Consider the following 18543-nt stretch of genomic DNA (forward strand, 5'->3'; position numbering starts at 1 on the left):
CGTCTCAGTGGGGCCCGCGGAGCCGAGGCCTGCGCTAGGCCGGGAGCAAGGAAAAGGGGTTTATAAGTCATAGGAGAGATTTATTTGAAGAAATATTACAACATATAAAAACTACATAAAGTATCAATTCCCACTTGTACAAAGCGGCCGATTATTTTCAATACAATGCGGCATAAAAACAGGGAGCGGGGCCCCAGAGGGCTCTGCCAGGGGGGTAGTGGAGTTCGACCATCACAGAGAGCGGCAGAGGGCAGCCAGGAGGGAGACACGAGCAGGGCCGGGGAGGGGGGAGATGAGCCACGGTGTGTCCCCCCTGGGCCAGGAATTTAAAAAAAAAAAAAAAAAAAAAACAAAAACAAAAAAAAAAACCACAAACAAAAAAAAATCAAATAAAACAAACCAAAAAAAAAAAAAAAGGGGGGTTTAAAATAAATCAGTGCATGTTTGGGAGTCCTGGTGCCGGAGGAGAAGCCGCGCGTCAGTCGGCGGTTTCCATGATCTCCATCTTCTCCACGGTCTCCATCTTCTCCAGGGCGCTGAGGTCTGGTGGGAGAGAGAAGAGGGGGTGACGCCGCCGCACCCCAACCCAGGAGCCCCCTGACCAAGCAGGGGACGGTGTATCCAACTCCGTGGTGCAGGGAGGGGACGACGGCAGCTGCCGGCACGCCACCTACCCGCCGTGTCTTCCCTCAGCTTCGCCAACATGCACGACTTGATCTCCAGCCCGATGGCTTTGGCTAGAGGAGGAGGCACTGCGTTACCGACCTGTGAGAGAGAGAGCGTTAACGCTGGGCACCGGCTCCGCCATGATGCCAGCAATGGCACCGGCGAGGCGTTTGTCCTCAGCAATGCCGCCAGCGAGGGGTTTGACGCCAGCAATGGCACCAGCGAGGGGTCTGCCGCCAGCAAGGGGTTTGCCACCAGCAAGGCCACCAGCACTGCGGCACCAGCGAGGGGTTTGCCACCGGCGCTGACCTGTCTGTGCTTGTCAAGGATGTTCCCGAAGAGGCGATAGGTGTCGGGAAAGCCCTGGGAGCGGGCGCACTCCCTCACGCTCACCACCCGGTGCTGCTCTGGGTGCAGTACCCGACCCTACGGCAGCAAAGGAAAACCAACCGTCAGGCCCTGGCCAGGGTCCTCCCCGACATGCTCCTCTCTAAATTGGAGATAAGGATTTGATGGTGGACTGTTGGATGAGGAACTGGCTGGATGGAGGCATCCAGAGGGTGGTGGTCAACGCCTCAATGCCCAGATAAAGATGGGTGACCAGTGGTGTCCCTCAGAGGTCCATACTGGGACCAGCACTGTTCAATACCTTCATCAATGGCGTGGATAGTGGGATTAAGGACACCCTCCCCAAGATTTCCGATGACACCAAGCTGTGTGGTGCGATGACACGCCTGAGGGGAGGGATGCCATCCAGAGGGGCCTGGACAGGCTTGAGAGGTGGGTCCATGTGAACCTCATGAGGGTCAACAAGGCCAAAGGCAGGGTCCTGCACCTGGGTCGGGGCAACCCCCGGTATCAAGACAGGCTGTGGGGATGAAGGGCTGGAGAGCAGCCCTGAGGAGAAGCACTTGGGGGTGTTGGTGGGGGAGAAGCTCAACAGGAGCTGGCAATGTGCGCTGGTAGCCCAGAAAGCCACTGGGAACCTGGGCTGCATCAAAAGAAGCGTGGCCAGCAGGGTGAGGGGGTGGATTCTGCCCCTCTGCTCCGCTCTGGTGAGACCTTCCAGTCCCTTAAAGGGGCTCCAGCAAAGCTGGGGAGGGACTCTGGATCAGGGAGGGAAACCACAGGACGAGGGGAAACGGTTTTGAACTGGAAGAGGGGAGATTTAGATGAGAGAGAAGAAATTCTTCACGTTGAGGGTGGTGAAATGCTGGCCCAGGTTGCCCAGAGAGGCTGGAAACATTCAAGGCCAGGGTGGGGCTTTGAACGACCTAATCTAGGTGGGGGTGTCCCTGCCCATGGCAGGGAGCTGGGACTAGATGGCCTTTAAAGGTCCCTTCCAACCCAAACCAGTCTATGATTCTATGACCACGGCGTCCGTTTGGCAATGCCCGCCTCTTCCCAGCGGAGGGGATGGATCCAGCGGCACCCACCTGCTTGCCCATGGGCTCAGGGTTGGTGACGGTGGTGCTGAAGAAGCCGTCCCACTCCAGGCGCCCGTAGAGCCCAGCCCAGTGGTTGTGTCGGTTGCCGGTATGGGGCAGGCACCAGGGGATGAGGGTGTTGAATTGCCGGTCCGCGGGGTCGCAGGGCTTGCCTGCAAAGATGGAGAGGGTGAGGAGGAGGCGGAGAGGCGGCCACAGGTGTTTCTGGGGAGCCAGCACCTACCTTCGGCGCAGGAGCAGACCCCCCGCAGCGCCCCGGAGCTGCTGCGGCCGTTTTTCTTCTCGTGGTGCGTGTATCGCAGCTTGCGCGTGGTCGTGCCGTCCGACAGCCGCACCTCGATGTTGGGCAGGTCACGCCAATCGGAACCCGGGGCCAAGGGGATGTGTCTCATCCGGGCTGCGACCAGGGCACTCATGTCCTGCCAACAACAAGCCCACCGTCACCCGCAAGGGGGACAGAGGGACTCCAGCCACCCCAAGAGCTCTGATCCTCGCTGCAGGGAAGGCTGAGGGAGAGGGATGAGTCCCAACAGCTCTGCCGGCCTCATCTTTGGGGAAGTTAACCCGGGAGGGCTTGGAGATGGTCCCTCTCACCCCACCTCACATCCAACCCGCCCTTGACCCCCATCTTGGTTTGCGTCTAGGGGGGTCTGAGTGCAACCCAGCCCCCCGCATTGAGACCCTGGCATCCGTACCTTGCAGATATGGTCCCTGAGGATGGGCTGATACTGGGAGCCCCGGATCTGCCGCTGAAACCAGGACTGGGGCTCTCCGTTGTAGGAGATCTCCAGGGCAGAGGCACCGTTCCTGACCTCCGGCAGGTCCGACATGGTGTCCCGCACGGTGATGGTGCGGAAGGGGCCGGAATATGTCCTGGGAGGAAGGAGGGAGCCGTGAGCAGCCAAGACTTCCCCCTCGCCAGCCCCGGCATGGCTCCAAAGGCTCACCGGGTGATATTGCTAACGAACTTCTTGTCGTCCACCACAACGCTCAGCTGACAGGCACGGGGTGCAAACACGTGCAAAGGCTCGGGGAACATGGGCAGCTTCTCGCCAGGAGCTGCGGCAAGGACGATGGCTCTCCGCCGCGTCTGGGCCACGCCGTACTGGCCAGCCTGAGAATGGAAGGGACAACTCCTGAAGGAGGTTGGAGCATCTCCACCCAGTCTGTGTCCTCGAAGAGCTGGGAATGTCCTCCAAGCCACCCAGGGAAGCCAAGGAGCAACGCAGCCAACTGCTCCTTCAGGGACGGTTCACAGCAGAGTTGGGTGAGAGAAGAAGGGTTTTCACCCCAATTAACTGTCTTTGTGACCAATTAAGGTCACCCAGCACCCTACCTGTAGGACCCCGAAGGTGCACTGGTAACCCATGCGGACAAGGCAGCGCAGAGTGAGCTTCAGCACCATGGAACGCTTGAAGGACACAAAGTTCCTGACGTTCTCCAGAAGGAAGAACCGCGGTCTGTAGTAGTCGCAGTAGCTGCGAGGAGGGAGAGGGACACGCGAGCGACACAGAACGACATTTGAGGTGGGGGGGCCACGCTGGCACCCCAACACAGCTCCTCGCCACCTCCTCTGCTCACCTGAGGAAGGAGACCACCAGGGAGTTCTTGAACTTGGAGTAGGTGCGGGAGTTGAAGCGGTTCATGCCACTGAAGCCCTGGCAGGGGGGACCACCGCACAGCATCTCCACATCCCCTTTCTGCGGCAGCTTCTGCCCCAGCGAGTTGGTCTTCTCGCCGGACATGACCAGCTTCAGCAGGACGTTACAATCCTCCGTGAAGACAGTAGTGCCGGGATTGTTCAGCCGGAAAGCCTGGGCGGCCGGTTCCCACATCTCGATGGCCCAGAGCGTCTCCGACACGCCTGGGGAGACAAAGCGGAGGATCTTGAGCCTGTGCGGAGGAGCAGAGCGCTGGCTCGCACCCCGAGCCGGCACATGCCAAACACAACCACCAGCTCTGAGGAACCGAGCGGCCGGCACTGCTGCCCGTCTCCCCGTGGGCTCTGCTTGTCACCCCACCGTTGTCCCCGCTCTGCCGCTCACCTGCCTGGTGGAAGCCCTCGGACAGCCCTCCGCAGCCAGAGAAGACATCCAGGGTGCGCAGCTTGGGGAGCTTCAGCTCGGCCGGCTCCTGCTCGCTTTGCTCGCAGCTCACCGACGACTTCCCTTTGCCTTTGCCTGCGAACAGAGCCCCGCTCACATCAAAAGGCAAAGTCATTTCCTCCTCTTAGTGCTTACGAGGCAAATTCTTCTCCCCCTCCTCCGCAGCAGTTAAAACATCAGCTTCAAGCACCTTTCTTCTTCCCCTTACTTGTTTCGCCTCCGCTGCCAGAATACACCCTGGCATTTGGAAGGGAAGCTTCTCATCTTTCCCCCATGCGATCCCTTTCCAGCCAAGAGCCCGTGGGCACAGGCAGAGAGTTTCTGAGGGTCAGACGGGCGGCGGGATAACTCGGAGGGCAGCTCCCTGCGTTGGGAGCAGGCTACAAAGCCCTACGCTACCGAGCGGCCAGCCCCTAGCAGGGGGCTGGCAAGTGAAAAGCTTTGAAATCTCTCAGGGACCAGGTGCTCTCGCTGCAAGGTTTATTTGGCAAAGATGAGGTGCCTTAAAAAAAAACCCAAACAGGCCACATCGCTGCATCCTGCCAGAGCGTCGGAGCAAGGACAGCGCAGAAACATCTGGTCGGCAGCACGTCTTATCTCTGCTCGGCAGCGTGTAACGGCGGACGCAAACCGGTTCACCCACCCGAGACCTCTCCCCCCAAGCAGACTTACCTTTCCCTTTGCCCTTCCCCTTCCCTTTATTGCCCGAGCTCCGAGCGTGGTTGGGAGGATCTTCAAAGCTCTTGGTTTTTGCGTTGTAAGCCTGGGGAAGCGAAAGGGGTCAGGACGCTTGAATACAACGAGCTTTTCTAGCTCAGGAATGGCTAAGGCGTTGCCAACACCCGCCCTTTGGTTTCACAGCTCCGATGGGGACACAGGCTGGGGGCCACAGGGGGTCCATCTCCCCCCTCTCCATTGCCTCAGAGAGCTGGGGAGGCCACCTGGGCATCCGAATTTGTCCCCTCAGCTCCATAGGGAGCGCTTCAGCCAGCTCTTGGTGATGCTCAAATTAAAGCTCCCTTTGCATCTGAGACTTATTTCGCCAAGAGATTCCAACGCGCTACCAATTCTCACTCTGCACAGCGGCTCCTCTGTGCAAAACACCCGCGGAGAGGTAGGACAGCCTGCGCCAGGGACACAGCCAGACCCCTTGAACCCCAGCTCCCTCACCTCCAAGAAGTAGAAGCGGTCGAGCCCACCGGCGGAATAATCCTGGATGCTCTCCGTCAGATCCTCCCCGTACACCACCGTGCAACGGCCCTGCACAGCGCGGAAGTCGACCGTCGTCTCCTCGTCGCTCCAGTACAGGAGGTTGATGTCTGCGTGGTAGCTGGCTTTCATGGACTTGTGCGTGTTTTCAGGTCTGCAGGGAAAGGAAAAAAAAAAAAAAAAAAAAGTCATCTGGATGGGGGGGAAACGTTTTCGGCAAGATCCTCACCCCGGTCTAGCCTCTGGCACTCGCATCACTCCGTGTCCCCAGAGACAGGAGGGTTTGTTTCCTCCAGCTGCGCGTGTTCGCTGGCATGGCCTGGGCACAGCACCAAAGGGATGATTTGTTTCATACCAAAGGGAGGGTTTTTTTTGGGGGGGGGGGGTTCTTAGAGGAAGGAGAAGGAATTGGCACTGGAGCTGGCAAGTGAATTTAAAGGCAAAGAGATGTAAATCGAGGAGCTGTTAGGCCCAAAACACACAGGTCTGAGCGTCAGCACGTTCCTCTCCCGCTGCCAAGGCTCTTCGCGTGCATCCCTGCGTGGTGTGGGGGAGATGACTAAGAGCCTGCAAATATTTGGGTAAACACCCATGCCCCGGCACGGCGCTGGGGCTGCGGCTCAGCACCGGGTCTGAGCCCTGACCGCCGCGGTGATGAGCCCCTTTGAGCAGTGCCCAACGCTGCACCGACCGACCACGCCGCCGTGCTCGAGTCACCCAGCTCCGGCACGACCTTGAGCTGATGGTGCAGAGGTTTTCCCCAGCACCCAAGACCTCAGGGGGAGCCCTGCAGCCCAGTCGGGGAGCTCTGCACCCCCGTAACGCAGCCCCCACCTGTAGAACTTGTAGATGCGCAGTTTGATGTCGGCCTCGTTGGGTTTGCCGTTGCTGCGGATGTTGCAGAAGATCTCTTTGATGCGGCCCACGCGGTAAGGGTCGGGGGCATCCAGGTTGCTGCCCTTGATGTACTCCGAGTACTTGCGGTAGTGCTCCGGGTGCAGCTCCTCGTCCACCGCCTCCTTTTTGGGGCGCTTGGCTGGGCTGGCGGGTTTCATGCTGGGGAAAAGGAGAGGGAAAGAGGTTGAGTTATCCCTTCCCCCCCCAAAAAAAAAAAAAAAAAATAGACCCCCTAGCAGCACAGAACATCCTCTTTGCTGCCTGACCTGCCTGCTTCCTCCTCGGTGCAGGGTGGGCACCAAGCCTCCTGCTCCGCAGCACGAGCATTTTACAGCCAGACCATCACATAACTGTGCGCGGCTGCAAAATAAGGTGCCCACGCGTTGCTTGCCCCAGCCCTCTTCCCCAAGAGGTTTGTCATTTCTCCTCCCGTCATTCCAGGCGGGCTCTTGTTTCCCCTTTCATCTACCCAGGCTCGTTCTTTTGAAGAAAAGCAAAGCGACGCGCAAAAGGATTCTGATTCATCTACCAAAACACAGCGTGTCCCATCGGGGAGAAGTCGCTCAGTTTAAGGACGGGAGGTGAAACTGAAGTCAGAGACACCTTTATTTCTACACTGAGCTTTTGGAAATTAGGGGGATAGGTGCTTCCTTTACAGGTGGGATTCACTACCCGCAGACTATGTCCTCCGCTACCAAAAGCCTGACCGAAGAGCATCCTGAGAAGCGTTTATAGCCCCTTGCAAGCACCAACCTGAAGGAAAAGGCTTCTGGCAGGAGGTAGACGCCGTCTCCCACCCTGTACTGCACTCCGTTCTTAGTGGCCATGGCGTAGAACATCTTGCCATCCCCTTCCTCCAGGGGCTCAGCCACTTTGGGGATCTCCTTGTGCCTCACCTCGTCCAGGCGCGTGCAGCTCATGCAGAACCTGCGTGAAAAGGGACAGCAGAGCGTGGCGACGGGGACCCTGCTGACGCCATCCACGGTGTTGCCGGGAGCCGAGAGGTTCCTGCTGCCTGTTTTGGGCAGAGCAGATCCCGGGAGGTGCCAGCCTGCGCACGCTCACTTGTATTTGTTGTCTTCGGTGGGCTGAGTTTTCGGTGGGGATTCAAACCGAGCGTACTCCTGGTCGTACCACATCTGATAAAAATAAGTTCTTCCGTCGTCTTCCACCATCTTGATCTCCATGTCCAGCCCGCCCTGCTAGGAGAGAGGCGTTTCACAATAATCGGTGCTGCTGCCCCCGCGCCGCGCCAGGCCCGGGCCAGCCGGGGTTTGCAGGGCTGTCACCCACCTCCATGGACCAGTTCTCCGAAGGTGCCTTGTAAATCACTTTGACTTTGCCATGGATGTAGGAGAGCTGCATGTCCTCGCACTCATCCACCAAGAAGAGCTCCAGGGGGTCAGAGGTGGCCCCCAGGACAGTGTCCGAGCCGGGGCAGAACCAGTGCGCGTGGAACATCTGGCCACTGCTGTCCTCCCACATGGCTGTCACCCTGAGGGGGGAAGGAGCCAGGGTTATGGGGCACCAGGAAAGGGCTGAGCTGCTCTGAGCCTTGCTGGAGCTCCAGAGTCCTCAGACAGCAACACGGCCAAGCAATTAGGGTTCTCTAATTGGGAACGTCAGCTGTCCCCACACACGTCCACCCCAGCAGGAGCAGAAACTTGTCCCCTTCATCACCACGGCACCGACCTGGCGAGGTAGAGGGGCTTGGTGGGATCATCGGGGCTGACAGAGACGCAGTCTCCCACCTCCAGGGTCTCCGAGTCAATGCAGACCCTCTGGTAGTAGTCCTTCTTCCCATCGCTCTGCAGCAGCAGAAGGACAGAGGAGAGCACTTAAATCCCCACGCCGGCGAGCGACGCTGCCCCCTCCATAGCCCAAATGCCCATCCCAGCCCCAACAGCGGGAGGGGAGCGGGGTCTTGGCCCAGCCTCACCTTAATGGGTTCCCCCACCCAGGAGATACGACTCTTGTTCTGCTTCTTCTTCCTGCCCTGCAGCATCTTCTTGGGTGACGGCATCTCGGGGATGTTGTCGTCCACCTCCTCGTCCTCATCAGCTTCCCGGACAGCAAGGTTGGGACACCTGGGGACACAGGGACCGTCACTACAGGAGGACGCAGCATGGGGCCCACGTCCCCTCTCTCTGGAGGTAGAGAGGACTTCAGCAGGAGACATCGCTGCGGGTGGGGACGCACCTTCTCTGCAAACAAGCCTGTTTGCTCCGTCCGCTGCCCCCAAACTTCACCATGTTTTGGCAAGCCTTGCACTTCCCGCACTCGGGCTGCTGGCAGACCTGGAGCAGGGACAGGGGACAGGCTGAGCACGGGCAGACGCAGCGGAGATGGGGAGCCCAGGCAGGAGGGACGGGGAACTCGGTGGCCTCAGGAAATCGCTCCCCTGCCCCAAGGGAATGACCCCAGAAGGGATCATTCAGGTAGGATGAAGGGGACAGGGTGGAGGGATCGGGTCGCTTCGGCTCCACGCCAGCCCCTCCAATACCTCGCAAACGCCGCAGCGCCGGCGCTTCATGGCGTTCTCCTTGTCGTCTTCCCTCTCATCCTTCTCGATCTGCTCCGAGAAGAAGGTGTCGAAGATGAGGTACACCAGCTTGGTGGTGGTGGCTTTGGTGGGACCCTTGTCCTTGTCTATTTTGGTAGGGTGCCGGATGGCTTGCCGCCTGACAGCTCGCCTGCAAACCAAGGTGAGAGCGGTGAGAGGGGACCCTGTGCCTCCTATCGCTGACAGCTACAGCCACAACGACCAACCTGGCCCCCGGGGAGGTTCTCCAGGGAAAAGAGCTCTCCCCAGGGCACCCAACAGCCGAGGACCACAGTGGGATACCCCAACGGGCACCCAGGCATGTCCTTGTGGCTGGCACGGGGTCCCAAAGGGATGCTACAAGCAGGACAAAGAGCAAAGCCAGGCTCCAGGGATCCAACCCAGCACCTTTTCCTCCCTCGGGGCAGCGCTAGGCAGAGGGTTTTCCCAGTTTGGGGAGGATTTCTGCTCCGATCTCCCAGTACTGCCCAGGCCACCGAGCCTAAATCCTCAGGTCATCCCAGCTGGGAACAAGCAAAAAGGGTTTTTTCTGTGCAAAGCCGACGGGAATCCAACCTGCCGGGCTCCTGTGGGACGCTGCAACGCCGAGTGCCCCCCCAAGAGAGCATCTACGTGGGGACACAGGGCTCACCTCTTCCCCAGGGTGACACCGGCCAATTTGATCAAGTCCCTCATGCAGGGCGTGATGAGGACGGGGGGTTCGTCGCTGTCGCCGGCTTCGTCGTAGCTTTCCACCTGCTCCACCACGAACTGGGCATGTCGCAGGAGCGAGTCTTCTGTGAAGCGGTTGAAGTTGAGCCCCGCGGGAGGTACGGTGGTCTGCGAGGAGGGGGGCGGTTAGGGAAAAGGGCAACAGAGCAACCCCCCAGGCCCCCGGGATACCGCCGCCATCGGCTTTTCACCTCGATTTTATTGAGCAGATCCTCGTAGCTGACGTCGCGGTTGTTCTGCAGGAACTCCACGACGATTTTGCTCATGTAGATCTTCTCTTGCATGAGGGCGAAGATGGGAGCGTACTCCTCGCTGGGCTCCATCAGGATGTAATCCGCGAAGGCTGCGGCGGAGAGATTGCGGGGGGCGGTTAAATAGGGGGGAATTTAATGGTATTTAACGACGAGCCGGGACGGCTGCTACAGCACCAGGACCTAAAAGGGCACGGGGGAAGCTCTACCACAAGCCAGGCCCCACGGTCACTCAGCTATCACCACCAAAGCGAGGGGGCAGTGGGGACGTGATGGGGGGCACACTATCCACACCTTTTATTTTTGCTGTTACCTAATTAGAAAGCAAAGACAATCCAGGGTGGGTTTGGTTGGTTTTTTTTTTTCCTGTCACTACAAACTCCATTTGCTGATGCACAGGAGAAGTTAAGTCCTCCTCTGATATCACCAGGTTATCGGAAGGGTTCCTTGCAGAAACGGTGAAGGGAAAAAGCTCTTAAACCCCACCAAATACCAGCCTTTCCCCCAGCCCCGTCCCCAAGTTGGCTAGAGAGTGAAAAAAACAAAACAGCTGGGACACAGAGCCAGGGGCTGGCCGGGATTGGGCATTCCTCCAAGACCTTTCTCAACACGAACCTGTCCAAAAAACCCGGGGAGTAGAGCAAGAAAGCATCAGAGCCCTGCAAAGGGGGCCAAGAGGTCAAGAGCAATGAGAAAACTCCCTCCGAGGGTGACCCTGACCCGGCCCCGCGTTGCACCTCCCGCAGATGAGGGACCGGGAGGACGAATCCTGCCTGGAAAAGGCCGGCAGGGACACACCGCCTTCGAGTCACCTTCCTTGTCGCGGCTCGGAGCGGGGCACCGCTGGCAGCCGCCAGCTCAGCAGGAGGTTTTATATGTATTTAACACAAGCCTGGGTGGTGCTGAGCTAAATAAACCCCGAGAAGCTTCGGCACGGGTCCTCCACAGCGCAAGGTCCTGCCGGCGGCAAAACCCACGAACCCAACTAAAGCCGGCCACGCAGCAGAGACTTAAATCCCGAGGCACGCGCGCTCCCCGAGCCCGACCGTCCCCGTCCTCGCCCACCCACCTGTGGTGAAGCCGATCAAAGCCTTCTCCCCTCCGTCGAACCCCGTGATCCACCAGGCGTTGATGGGTCCCAACTTCTTGGCTCTCACCCCACCTGAAAGCGAGCAAACTCAAATTTCAGCCTTCCGCACACCCCCCCAAAAAAAAAAAAAAAAAACAACAAACCACAAATTCCCAAGCAGATGGGGGGGTGACAAAGCGCCACCCGGACCCAACAACATTTTGCGCTGTTGAGCTGAAATTTAAGGTGACAAAGCACCGTCCCTGCGGCTCTTCGAGGCTCCTCCGCGTCCTGACTCACCGTCCAGGCAAGGGTTATCGTCGTAGATGGGCTTCACGGCACCGCTGAAATACAGCTCGATGTTCCTCTCGATCAGGCCGGTGTCGAAGGGGCACAAGTGACCTCGCTTGTCGTAGACGCTGGCAGGGGACAGAGGTTGTAGTTTGAGGCGTTGCCCTGCGGGGTTTGCAAATCCGGCGGGTTTTTCTAGCCCCCGTCTCCTAGAGCTCACCTAAACGAGGTGACTTTGTGCTGCGGCAGGTCCTCGTAGCTCTCAAAGCCGTCTTCGTTCGCGTCGAAGATGGACAAGCGCTCGTCCGTCAGCATTTCGGGCTCCTCCAGCTGAGCGAGGGAGAGAGCAGGAGATGTTTAACGAGCATCCCCTCGTTAGCGCGACAGCTCTCCCCGGCCCCGGAGAAGGAGCATTAAATCCCTTACGGCATCGTCGGGATCCCCTTGGAAGAATTTGAGGTCAGGATCGTCGAGGTACTGTCTGCAGTCGACGCACTTGGGAGGGGTGGTCTGCAAGACAGGGGGGGGACGGCGTCAGCTTTTTCCTCCCCCCGCCGCTGCCACCACGAGCTTCAGCCCATGATCAGACCCAAAGCTCCTTCCCCAAACGGTCCCATTCGTTAGCACAACCCTCGTTTTTAAAGCGTCCAGGCAGCAAAGCGGCAACCGCTGCCCTCGCTTCGAAAGCGGCCCGAGCTCGTACAGGCTCCGCTGCTCCCCACCTTGTTGGGGGGGGACATGATTTTTGGACACTGGGTGGGCTGGAAATCATGGAATCATAGGGTTGGAAGGGCCCTCTGGAGATCATCTCCTCCAACCCCCTCCAGAGCAGGGTCACCCAGAGCAGGCGGCACAGGAATGCGTCCGGGCGGGTTTGGGATGTCTCCACAGACGGAGACTCCCCCACCTCTCTGGGCAGCCTGTGCCAGGGCTCTGCCACCCGCAGAGTCAAGAAGTTCCTCCTCCTGTTTAGGTGTAACTTCCCATGCTCACGTTTGTGCCCGTTACCCCTTGTCCTGTCCCCGGGCACCACTGAGAAGAGCCTGGCCCCATCCTCCTCACACCCACCCTTTAAGATCCCCCCTCAGCCGTCTTTTTTCCAGACAAAAAGCCCCAAATCCCTCGGCCTTTCTTCAGCAGAGAGACGTTCCCGTCCCCTCAGCATCTCGGTAGCCCTTTGCTGTCCCCTCTCCAGCAGTTCCCTGTCCCTCTTGACCCGGGGAGCCCAGAACTGGACCCACAACTCCAGCTGCGGCCTCCCCAGGGCAGAGCAGAGGGGGAGGATGACCTCCCTCCACCTGCCGGCCACGCTCTTCTTCATGCCCCCCACGATGCCACTGGCCTTCTTGGCCACCAGGGCCCATGGCTGCCTCATGGCCGTCCCGTCGGCCCCCAGCACTCCCAGGTCTCTCCCCACCGAGCTGCTCTCCAGCAGGTCACCCCCAACCTGTCCTGCTGCGGGGGGTTATTCCTCCCCGGGGGCAGCACCCTGCGCTTGCCCCTCTTGAATTCCAGAAGGTTCTTCTTTGCCCAACTCTCCAGCCTGGCCAGGTCTCTCCGGATGGCGGCACAGCCAGAAGTGGCTTTACCCTCGCTTTAAGGAAATCTAACCGCTCTTTGGAAGAGTTAAAAAAATATTAAAAAAAAAAACCAAGCCCCCAAAACGCTGAGATGGAGGAAAAGGGACTTACTTTCGCAGGTGTTGTGGTTTTAACCTGAGTAATTTCATCTTTTATCTCTGACCTGGGGGTAAGAAAACACAAAGGGATGAAGGCACGGAGCAGCGTTAACGGCAGCGTCCTCCCCACGCTAACGAGGCCGCGGTGGAGGCACCAACGGGCACCCCCTCCTTCCTCCTTACCCTTCTTTGGTTTCGATTTTAATCCTTTTCTCATCTTGTTCCTTGAGGGAGAAACAAAGGGGTCTAAGGGGAGGCTGGAGAGAGCACGACACCCTCCGGGATAATGCAATTTGACTCGGCAAAGCCACCGGCCAAAACCTCGGCCGCCAACGGCGCCGGCACCCACCTTCTCCTCCAGCTCCTCTTCCTCCTTCTCCACGCTCATGGCCTCCTGCTTCGCTTCCCCGTTCACCTCCTCCGATTTCCGTTTGTTGGACCTGCCGGTTTTGAAACGGTAAAGGATCAATCCGAGGGGTCCAACGTCCTCAACGCAGAGGGAAACAAGCGCCCGGCAGGTCCCAGTCTGATGGGGAACCGCGGGTTTTGGGATCGAACCCATCAACGGAGAGAGGAAGAAGAGGGTGAAGGCTCCGGGTGCCAGCCCCGTCGCGGTACTGACCCTTTGGAGAACATGCTCAGGATGGACGGTTGCCGGCCGGAGCTCCGAGTGGCCCGGGAACTGGCGGGAGACTCTGTTCGGAAGATGACGAAGGATGACGTTAACGATGGGGACTCATTACCCTTCTCCTCCTGCAACACCCCACGGGGCCACCGTGGGTGACAGCACCCTTCTCCCCGCACCCCATCACCCCAGAGCAAGGCAAGGAGAGCCCAAAATCCTTCCCGGGGGGATCCCTCTGGGAATCGCCGCGTTCCCGCTTTTATTTAACAGTAATATATTATTTAATTTAAGCGTGTCAGAAAAGAGGATGGAAAACCAAGTCGCTCCCGGTGCCGCCGTTACTTTTGCTTTCCCCGTTGGATCGGCTCCTCCTGGCCTTGCGAGCCCGCGGCACGGGGACGGACGAAGAGGATGAGGACGAGGCGGCTGCTTCCTCCATCTCCATGGCACTGTCTTCTTCCCCATCGGGTCCCGCTCGCTCCGAGTCCTCGTCGCTCCCGTAGGCGCCATTTTTGGAGCACCCGTTGGACGCCTGCACCGGCGACGCCGCGTCCCCGTTCTCCGCCGAGAGCTCTTGGTGCAGCAGGGCCTTCACCTTTGCCAGGTACCTCTCCTGAGAGGGAAGAGCATCGGTTAAACGGCCCGGCTCCGATGAACTCTGGCACCACGGAACCGGCTCCGGTGAACCATGGCACCTCGGAGCTGGCGCCGGCTCACCGAAAACCTGGGTCTCACCTCCGACAGCTCCTCGCAGTGGAGTTTGGCTTCCAGTTCGCTCAACTGGTTCTGGACGTCGGCTTGGAGGAAGCCATGGATGAGGCTCAGCTTCTCCTTGACGCACTCCTGCGGGGACGGAGGGGACAGCGGTGACGCTCCCCGTGAGGCTCGGCGGAGCGGCGTCTCCAGAGGTGCTCCGGCTCAGCCGAACCGCCGGCAGCTCCGAATCCGGGTGCCGCTCACCCAACTCGGGGGCACCCTCCGGAGAGGGGGTGACGGCGGTTTTTCCATGTGACAACAGACAACGCCGACACCGGGACTACAACCCCCCCAGCTCCAAGGAGCCGGGCCACCAAGGGAGACACGGGGGTCTCGTTTGGCCAGCTCGCCACGCCGTCCCTGTCCCCCCCACCCCACGCCGGGGGGCTCCAGACCCCCCCCACCCTTGCAACACGGAACCAAGAGGCTTGAATCACAGTTCCCTGCTCAGCACCGGAGTCACGTCCGCACCGAGCATCCAGGATTCGGCTCCGGCACCCCGCCAGCTCCCACCGCCACAAGCCAGAGCGTTCCCAGCCAGATGCGGGACCGGCGGTGACGGCACGGAATGGCGGCGCCCAAATGGGAGTCAAGGGCGGGTGGAAACGCGGTTCCCGGCGATCCGGGGCCACTCACCTTCTCGCTCAGGCTGTCTTCATCCCTCTCCAAGTCCCGCAGCCTGCAAGAGAAGAGCGTTGGGGGTCAGATCACGGGCCACGGGGTGACGACGGGGGTGGGGGGACACGACACAACACACCGACGGGCAGGGGCAACCGGGACAGACCCCAAAATTGCCTCAATGGCTCCAGAAACGGCACCCGGCGACGGAGCGGTGACCGCAAAGCAGGGCTAAACTCCCTCGGAGCGAGCGGGATGCTCGGCTCCCAGACGCGGAATAAGGGGGGGCCGGTAACAGGATGTCAGTGGCCAAGGGACACCCTGAAGGAGCGGTGGGGGCTCGTTGCCCACCCGTGCCCTACCCCGGCGTGGAGACGGCAAAAAAAACACGGAGGAGAAGCCACGTGTCGTCTCCCCACGGCGCCGGCGGCACAAAGCGGCGATGGAGGGTGGGGGGAAGCAGCCGGCGCGGCCCCTGCGCGGCGGGGACAGCCCCCAGGCCCCCGGCGTGGGGAAAACGCCGTCCCCGCCACCGCTACCGGGGGCTCGGCGCAACCCCGGCGCTCCCCCCCGACCCGGTTCACCGTAGCTCTCCCGCCAAAACGTCCGTCCGCCGGATCGGGGCCATGCAGCCGCCCCCCGAGAACGCTTCCGTCTGCAGGGACACGGGATGGGACCTCTCCGGTGCCACCGGCGTGTCCAGCACCGGCTCCGTTCGTTCCCATCTCACCTCCGCCCGCCCGCTTTTTTCGGCTTCCTGCCCCCACGCCGCCACCGTTTCCATCGCACCGGGGCCAGCGGGGAGGGAAAGGGGGTCCCCCACCGCCGCCACCCCCCGAAAAATCCAGGAGGGTGATAAATCCCATCACGGGCACCTGGATTTGAGGACGGCCATGCAGCCGGAGCTCCGGTGGCGCTCAACGGCGGACGGGGAAAGGTCGGGGCGCGCCAAGGCTGTGCCGCGCGGCCGCCGCACCGGAAGAGGGGTAGCCAAACCGGAGAACGGCTCGGCGGCCGCCGGCGAGCGTGGGCCCCCCCCTTCCCGCCAGCCAGGGGATGCCGGGAGGCGAGCGGAAGGGACAATAGCCGGCGGGGAATACGGCGCAGGAAACGCCAAGCCCTCCATGTGCCCTCCCCACTGCGGCGAGAGCCAGGGGGACGCACACACACACACACACGGGGACGGTGCCGGATCCCTCCGGAGCTCGGAACCCCCCGCCCCAGGGGGAAGGGATTGTCCCCACTGTGTCCCCCCCCACCCCAACCCAGGAAGGGATTTTGTGTCGTCGTCCCCCCCACACACACCCCAGAGAAAGGCGGGGGCCACCCAGCGTCCCCCCAACCCCGGCTGGGTGCAGCTTCGCTCCCCGCGGCAGCGTGGGGACAAAGCCATGCGGGGGCCAAGCCGGGTGTCCCCACCGCCACGTGGGGCCAGAGCACCCTGATGGCCCCCCACCACCACCCAGGGAGCCCCCCACCCCACAGCCGGGGGTCAGGGCTGCCCCGGGGGGCAGGGGGGGCCGTGGGGACCCCGGGTGTGGTGCCTTGCTGAGCTGTGGTGGGGCTCAGAGGGGTGCTGGGGGGCGTGGGGGGCCGTGGAGCGGGGTGCTGGGGGGGCGGTGTCAGCATGGAGGGGGGGTCAGGGCAGTGCTCGGGGGGCCAGTAAACTGCACTGGGGGGGGGGGGGGGTGTCAGGGCAGTGCTGGGGGGGGTCAGGGCACTGCACTGGGGGGGTCATACATGCACGGGAGGGCAGTGCACTGCACTGGTAGTTTAGGACAGTGCTGGGGGGGGGCATGCAATGTATGGGGGTCGGGGGGGTGGCAGTGCACTGCACTGGGGGTTCAGGGCAGCGCTGGGGGGGGGGGTCAGGGCACTGCACTGGGGGGGGGGTGTCAGGGCGGTGCAGTGGGGTGCAGTGCACGGCTGGGCATCGATGAATTGGGGGCCGGGGGGCGAGTGTGTGTAGCGTAATGCACAGCATGGCAAAGTGGGGGGGTACAGTGCAGCTCCCCACACTGCAGGGGCTGCAAATCTGGGGGGGGGACACACACACACAACTGCAGTGCAATGCTGGGGGGGGTGGGACATCAGGGCAGTGCTGTGCGGGGAGGGGGGGGGAGCGGGCTGTCAGCGCAGCACCAGGCTCCCCTGTCTGCAGGGGGGGAGGGTGGGGGTCAGGGCAGGGCAATATTGGAGGGGGGGGGGGGGGGCAGTCCAGTGCTGGGAGGGGGGGGTCAGGTTGGTGCAGTGCAGTAGTCGGGGAAGGGGGGGGGTCCAGGGTAATACAGTGCAGTGCTGGGGGGGGGGGGGGTGGGGTCAGAGCAATACAGTGCAGTGCTGGAGGGGGGGGGGGGGCCAGGGCAGTGCCAGGGTGCCCATGGCAATGCAGTGCAGTACAGTGCTGGGGGGCGGGGGGGGGTGTCAGGGCAGTCCTGGGGGGGGTCAGTACAGTGCAGTGCGTGGGGCGGGGGGCCCAGGGCAGCGCAGTGCAACACCAGGGGGGTGCCAGGGCAGTGCAATACCAGGGCGGGGGGGTCAGAGCTGGGCTGGAAGGGATGGGGGGGGGGGGGGGGGTGTCCAGATCAGTGCCGGGGTGCCCATGGCAATGCAGTGCCATGCTGGGGGGGGAGGGGGAGGAGAAGTCAGGGCAGTTTTGGGGGGGTGGGGGGGTAGGGTGCGGTGTCAGCGCAGTTCTCGCTGGGGGGGTGGGGGGGGGGTCCAGGGTAGTGCAGTGCTGTGCTGGGGGGCTGTCAGTGCCGTGCCGGGGGGGGGGGTGTCAGGGCAGTGCAGTCCTGGGGGGGGGGGGTCCAGGGCAATGCAGTGCCGTGCTGGTGGGGGGGGGGGGGGGGATCACAGCAGTGCAGTCCTGGGGTGGGGGGGGGGGGGTCCAGGGCAATGCAGTGCCGTGCTGGGGGGGTGTCAGGGCAGCCCTGGGGGGTGTCAGCCCCGGAGATGGGGCGGGGGGGGGGGCGTCAGTGCCGGGACGGGGTTGGGGTGTCAGCCGTGGGGGGCGTCAGTGCTGTGCCGGGGGGGGCGGAGGGGGGGGGTGTCAGTGCCGGGGAGGGGGGTGTCAGCGCTAGGGGGGGGATGGATGTCAGTGCGGTGCCGTGGCGGGGGGGGGGGTGTCAGAGCAGTCCTGGGGGTGTCAGTGCCGGGGGGGAGGGTGTCGGTGCCGGGGTGTCAGCGCCGGGGCGGGGGATGTCAGCGCCTCTCGGGGCCGGGCAGCGCCGGGCCCGGGCCGAGGCGGGAGCCAGGGGAAAGGGGTTCCGCTGCCGGTGCCGGGGACTCACCGTCGGCGGAGCTCGGCGGGCAGCGGGGCCGGGGGCAACGGGGCGGCCCGGGCCGGCATCGGGGCGGCGGCGGCGGCGGGAGCGGCGGGGCCGGGAGCGGCGGATTCGCGCGGAAACCAGCGGCGGGGGCGGGGCGGCGCCGGGCGAGACCATGGCGGCGGGGGGGGCCGGGCCAGGGCGGGAGACACCATTATTCCGCGGGGACGGACGGACGGATTGGGGCGGGGGGGGGGGGGGAGTTACCGGGGGTCCGCAGAGCGGGGGGACCACACACACACCGGGAAGGCGGGGGGGGGGGGGGGGCGGGTACCGAGCCGGTACCGGGGCGGGGGCGGGCGGAGCGGGGGGAGCGGGGCCGCCTGA

At 62.1% G+C, this 18543-nt stretch overlaps 1 protein-coding gene across 4 annotated transcripts; it reads right to left on the reverse strand.

Moving 5' to 3' along the window:
• Positions 1–56: 56 nt before the first annotated feature.
• Positions 57–18315, reverse strand: DNMT1 (DNA methyltransferase 1). 4 transcript variants are annotated; one of them, XM_063318907.1, is made up of 34 exons: positions 18181–18315; positions 14906–14948; positions 14249–14356; positions 13856–14126; positions 13511–13583; positions 13238–13328; positions 13072–13112; positions 12902–12953; positions 11637–11720; positions 11431–11540; positions 11220–11338; positions 10920–11012; positions 9791–9942; positions 9520–9707; positions 8829–9018; positions 8525–8622; positions 8265–8412; positions 8018–8133; positions 7619–7820; positions 7391–7524; positions 7079–7252; positions 6263–6484; positions 5390–5582; positions 4892–4982; positions 4160–4294; positions 3696–3978; positions 3451–3592; positions 3062–3228; positions 2810–2987; positions 2338–2533; positions 2103–2266; positions 976–1092; positions 675–765; positions 57–543 (listed from the first exon to the last, which is right to left on the reverse strand). In XM_063318907.1, exons 1-34 carry the CDS (start codon positions 18237–18239, stop codon positions 479–481), a joined length of 4590 nt encoding a protein of 1529 aa, XP_063174977.1. In that variant the 5' UTR covers positions 18240–18315; the 3' UTR covers positions 57–478. The 4 variants fall into 4 exon arrangements, with proteins under 4 accessions (XP_063174977.1, XP_063174976.1, XP_063174975.1 ...); XM_063318906.1 differs by having other exon boundaries at positions 7391–7527; XM_063318905.1 differs by lacking the exon at positions 18181–18315 and adding an exon at positions 15763–16028.
• Between the last annotated feature and the right edge of the window lie 228 nt (positions 18316–18543).

This window comes from Chroicocephalus ridibundus, chromosome 29 (genome assembly GCF_963924245.1).
Source record: "Chroicocephalus ridibundus chromosome 29, bChrRid1.1, whole genome shotgun sequence".
In the NCBI taxonomy this organism is placed as follows: Eukaryota; Metazoa; Chordata; class Aves; order Charadriiformes; family Laridae; genus Chroicocephalus; species Chroicocephalus ridibundus.

Bases quoted from the DNA above. Each gene is read 5' to 3' on its own strand.
- DNMT1 (XM_063318903.1), bottom strand. From the start codon at position 16,013: ATGGAGGGCTTGGCGTTTCCTGCGCCGTATTCCCCGCCGGCTATTGTC. The intron at 13,113-13,237 runs GTGGGTGCCGGC...TTCTCCCTCAAG, and splicing joins AAGAGGAGCTGGAGGAGAAG to GAACAAGATGAGAAAAGGAT. The intron at 11,339-11,430 runs GTGAGCTCTAGG...GTCCCCTGCCAG, and splicing joins CACAAAGTCACCTCGTTTAG to CGTCTACGACAAGCGAGGTC.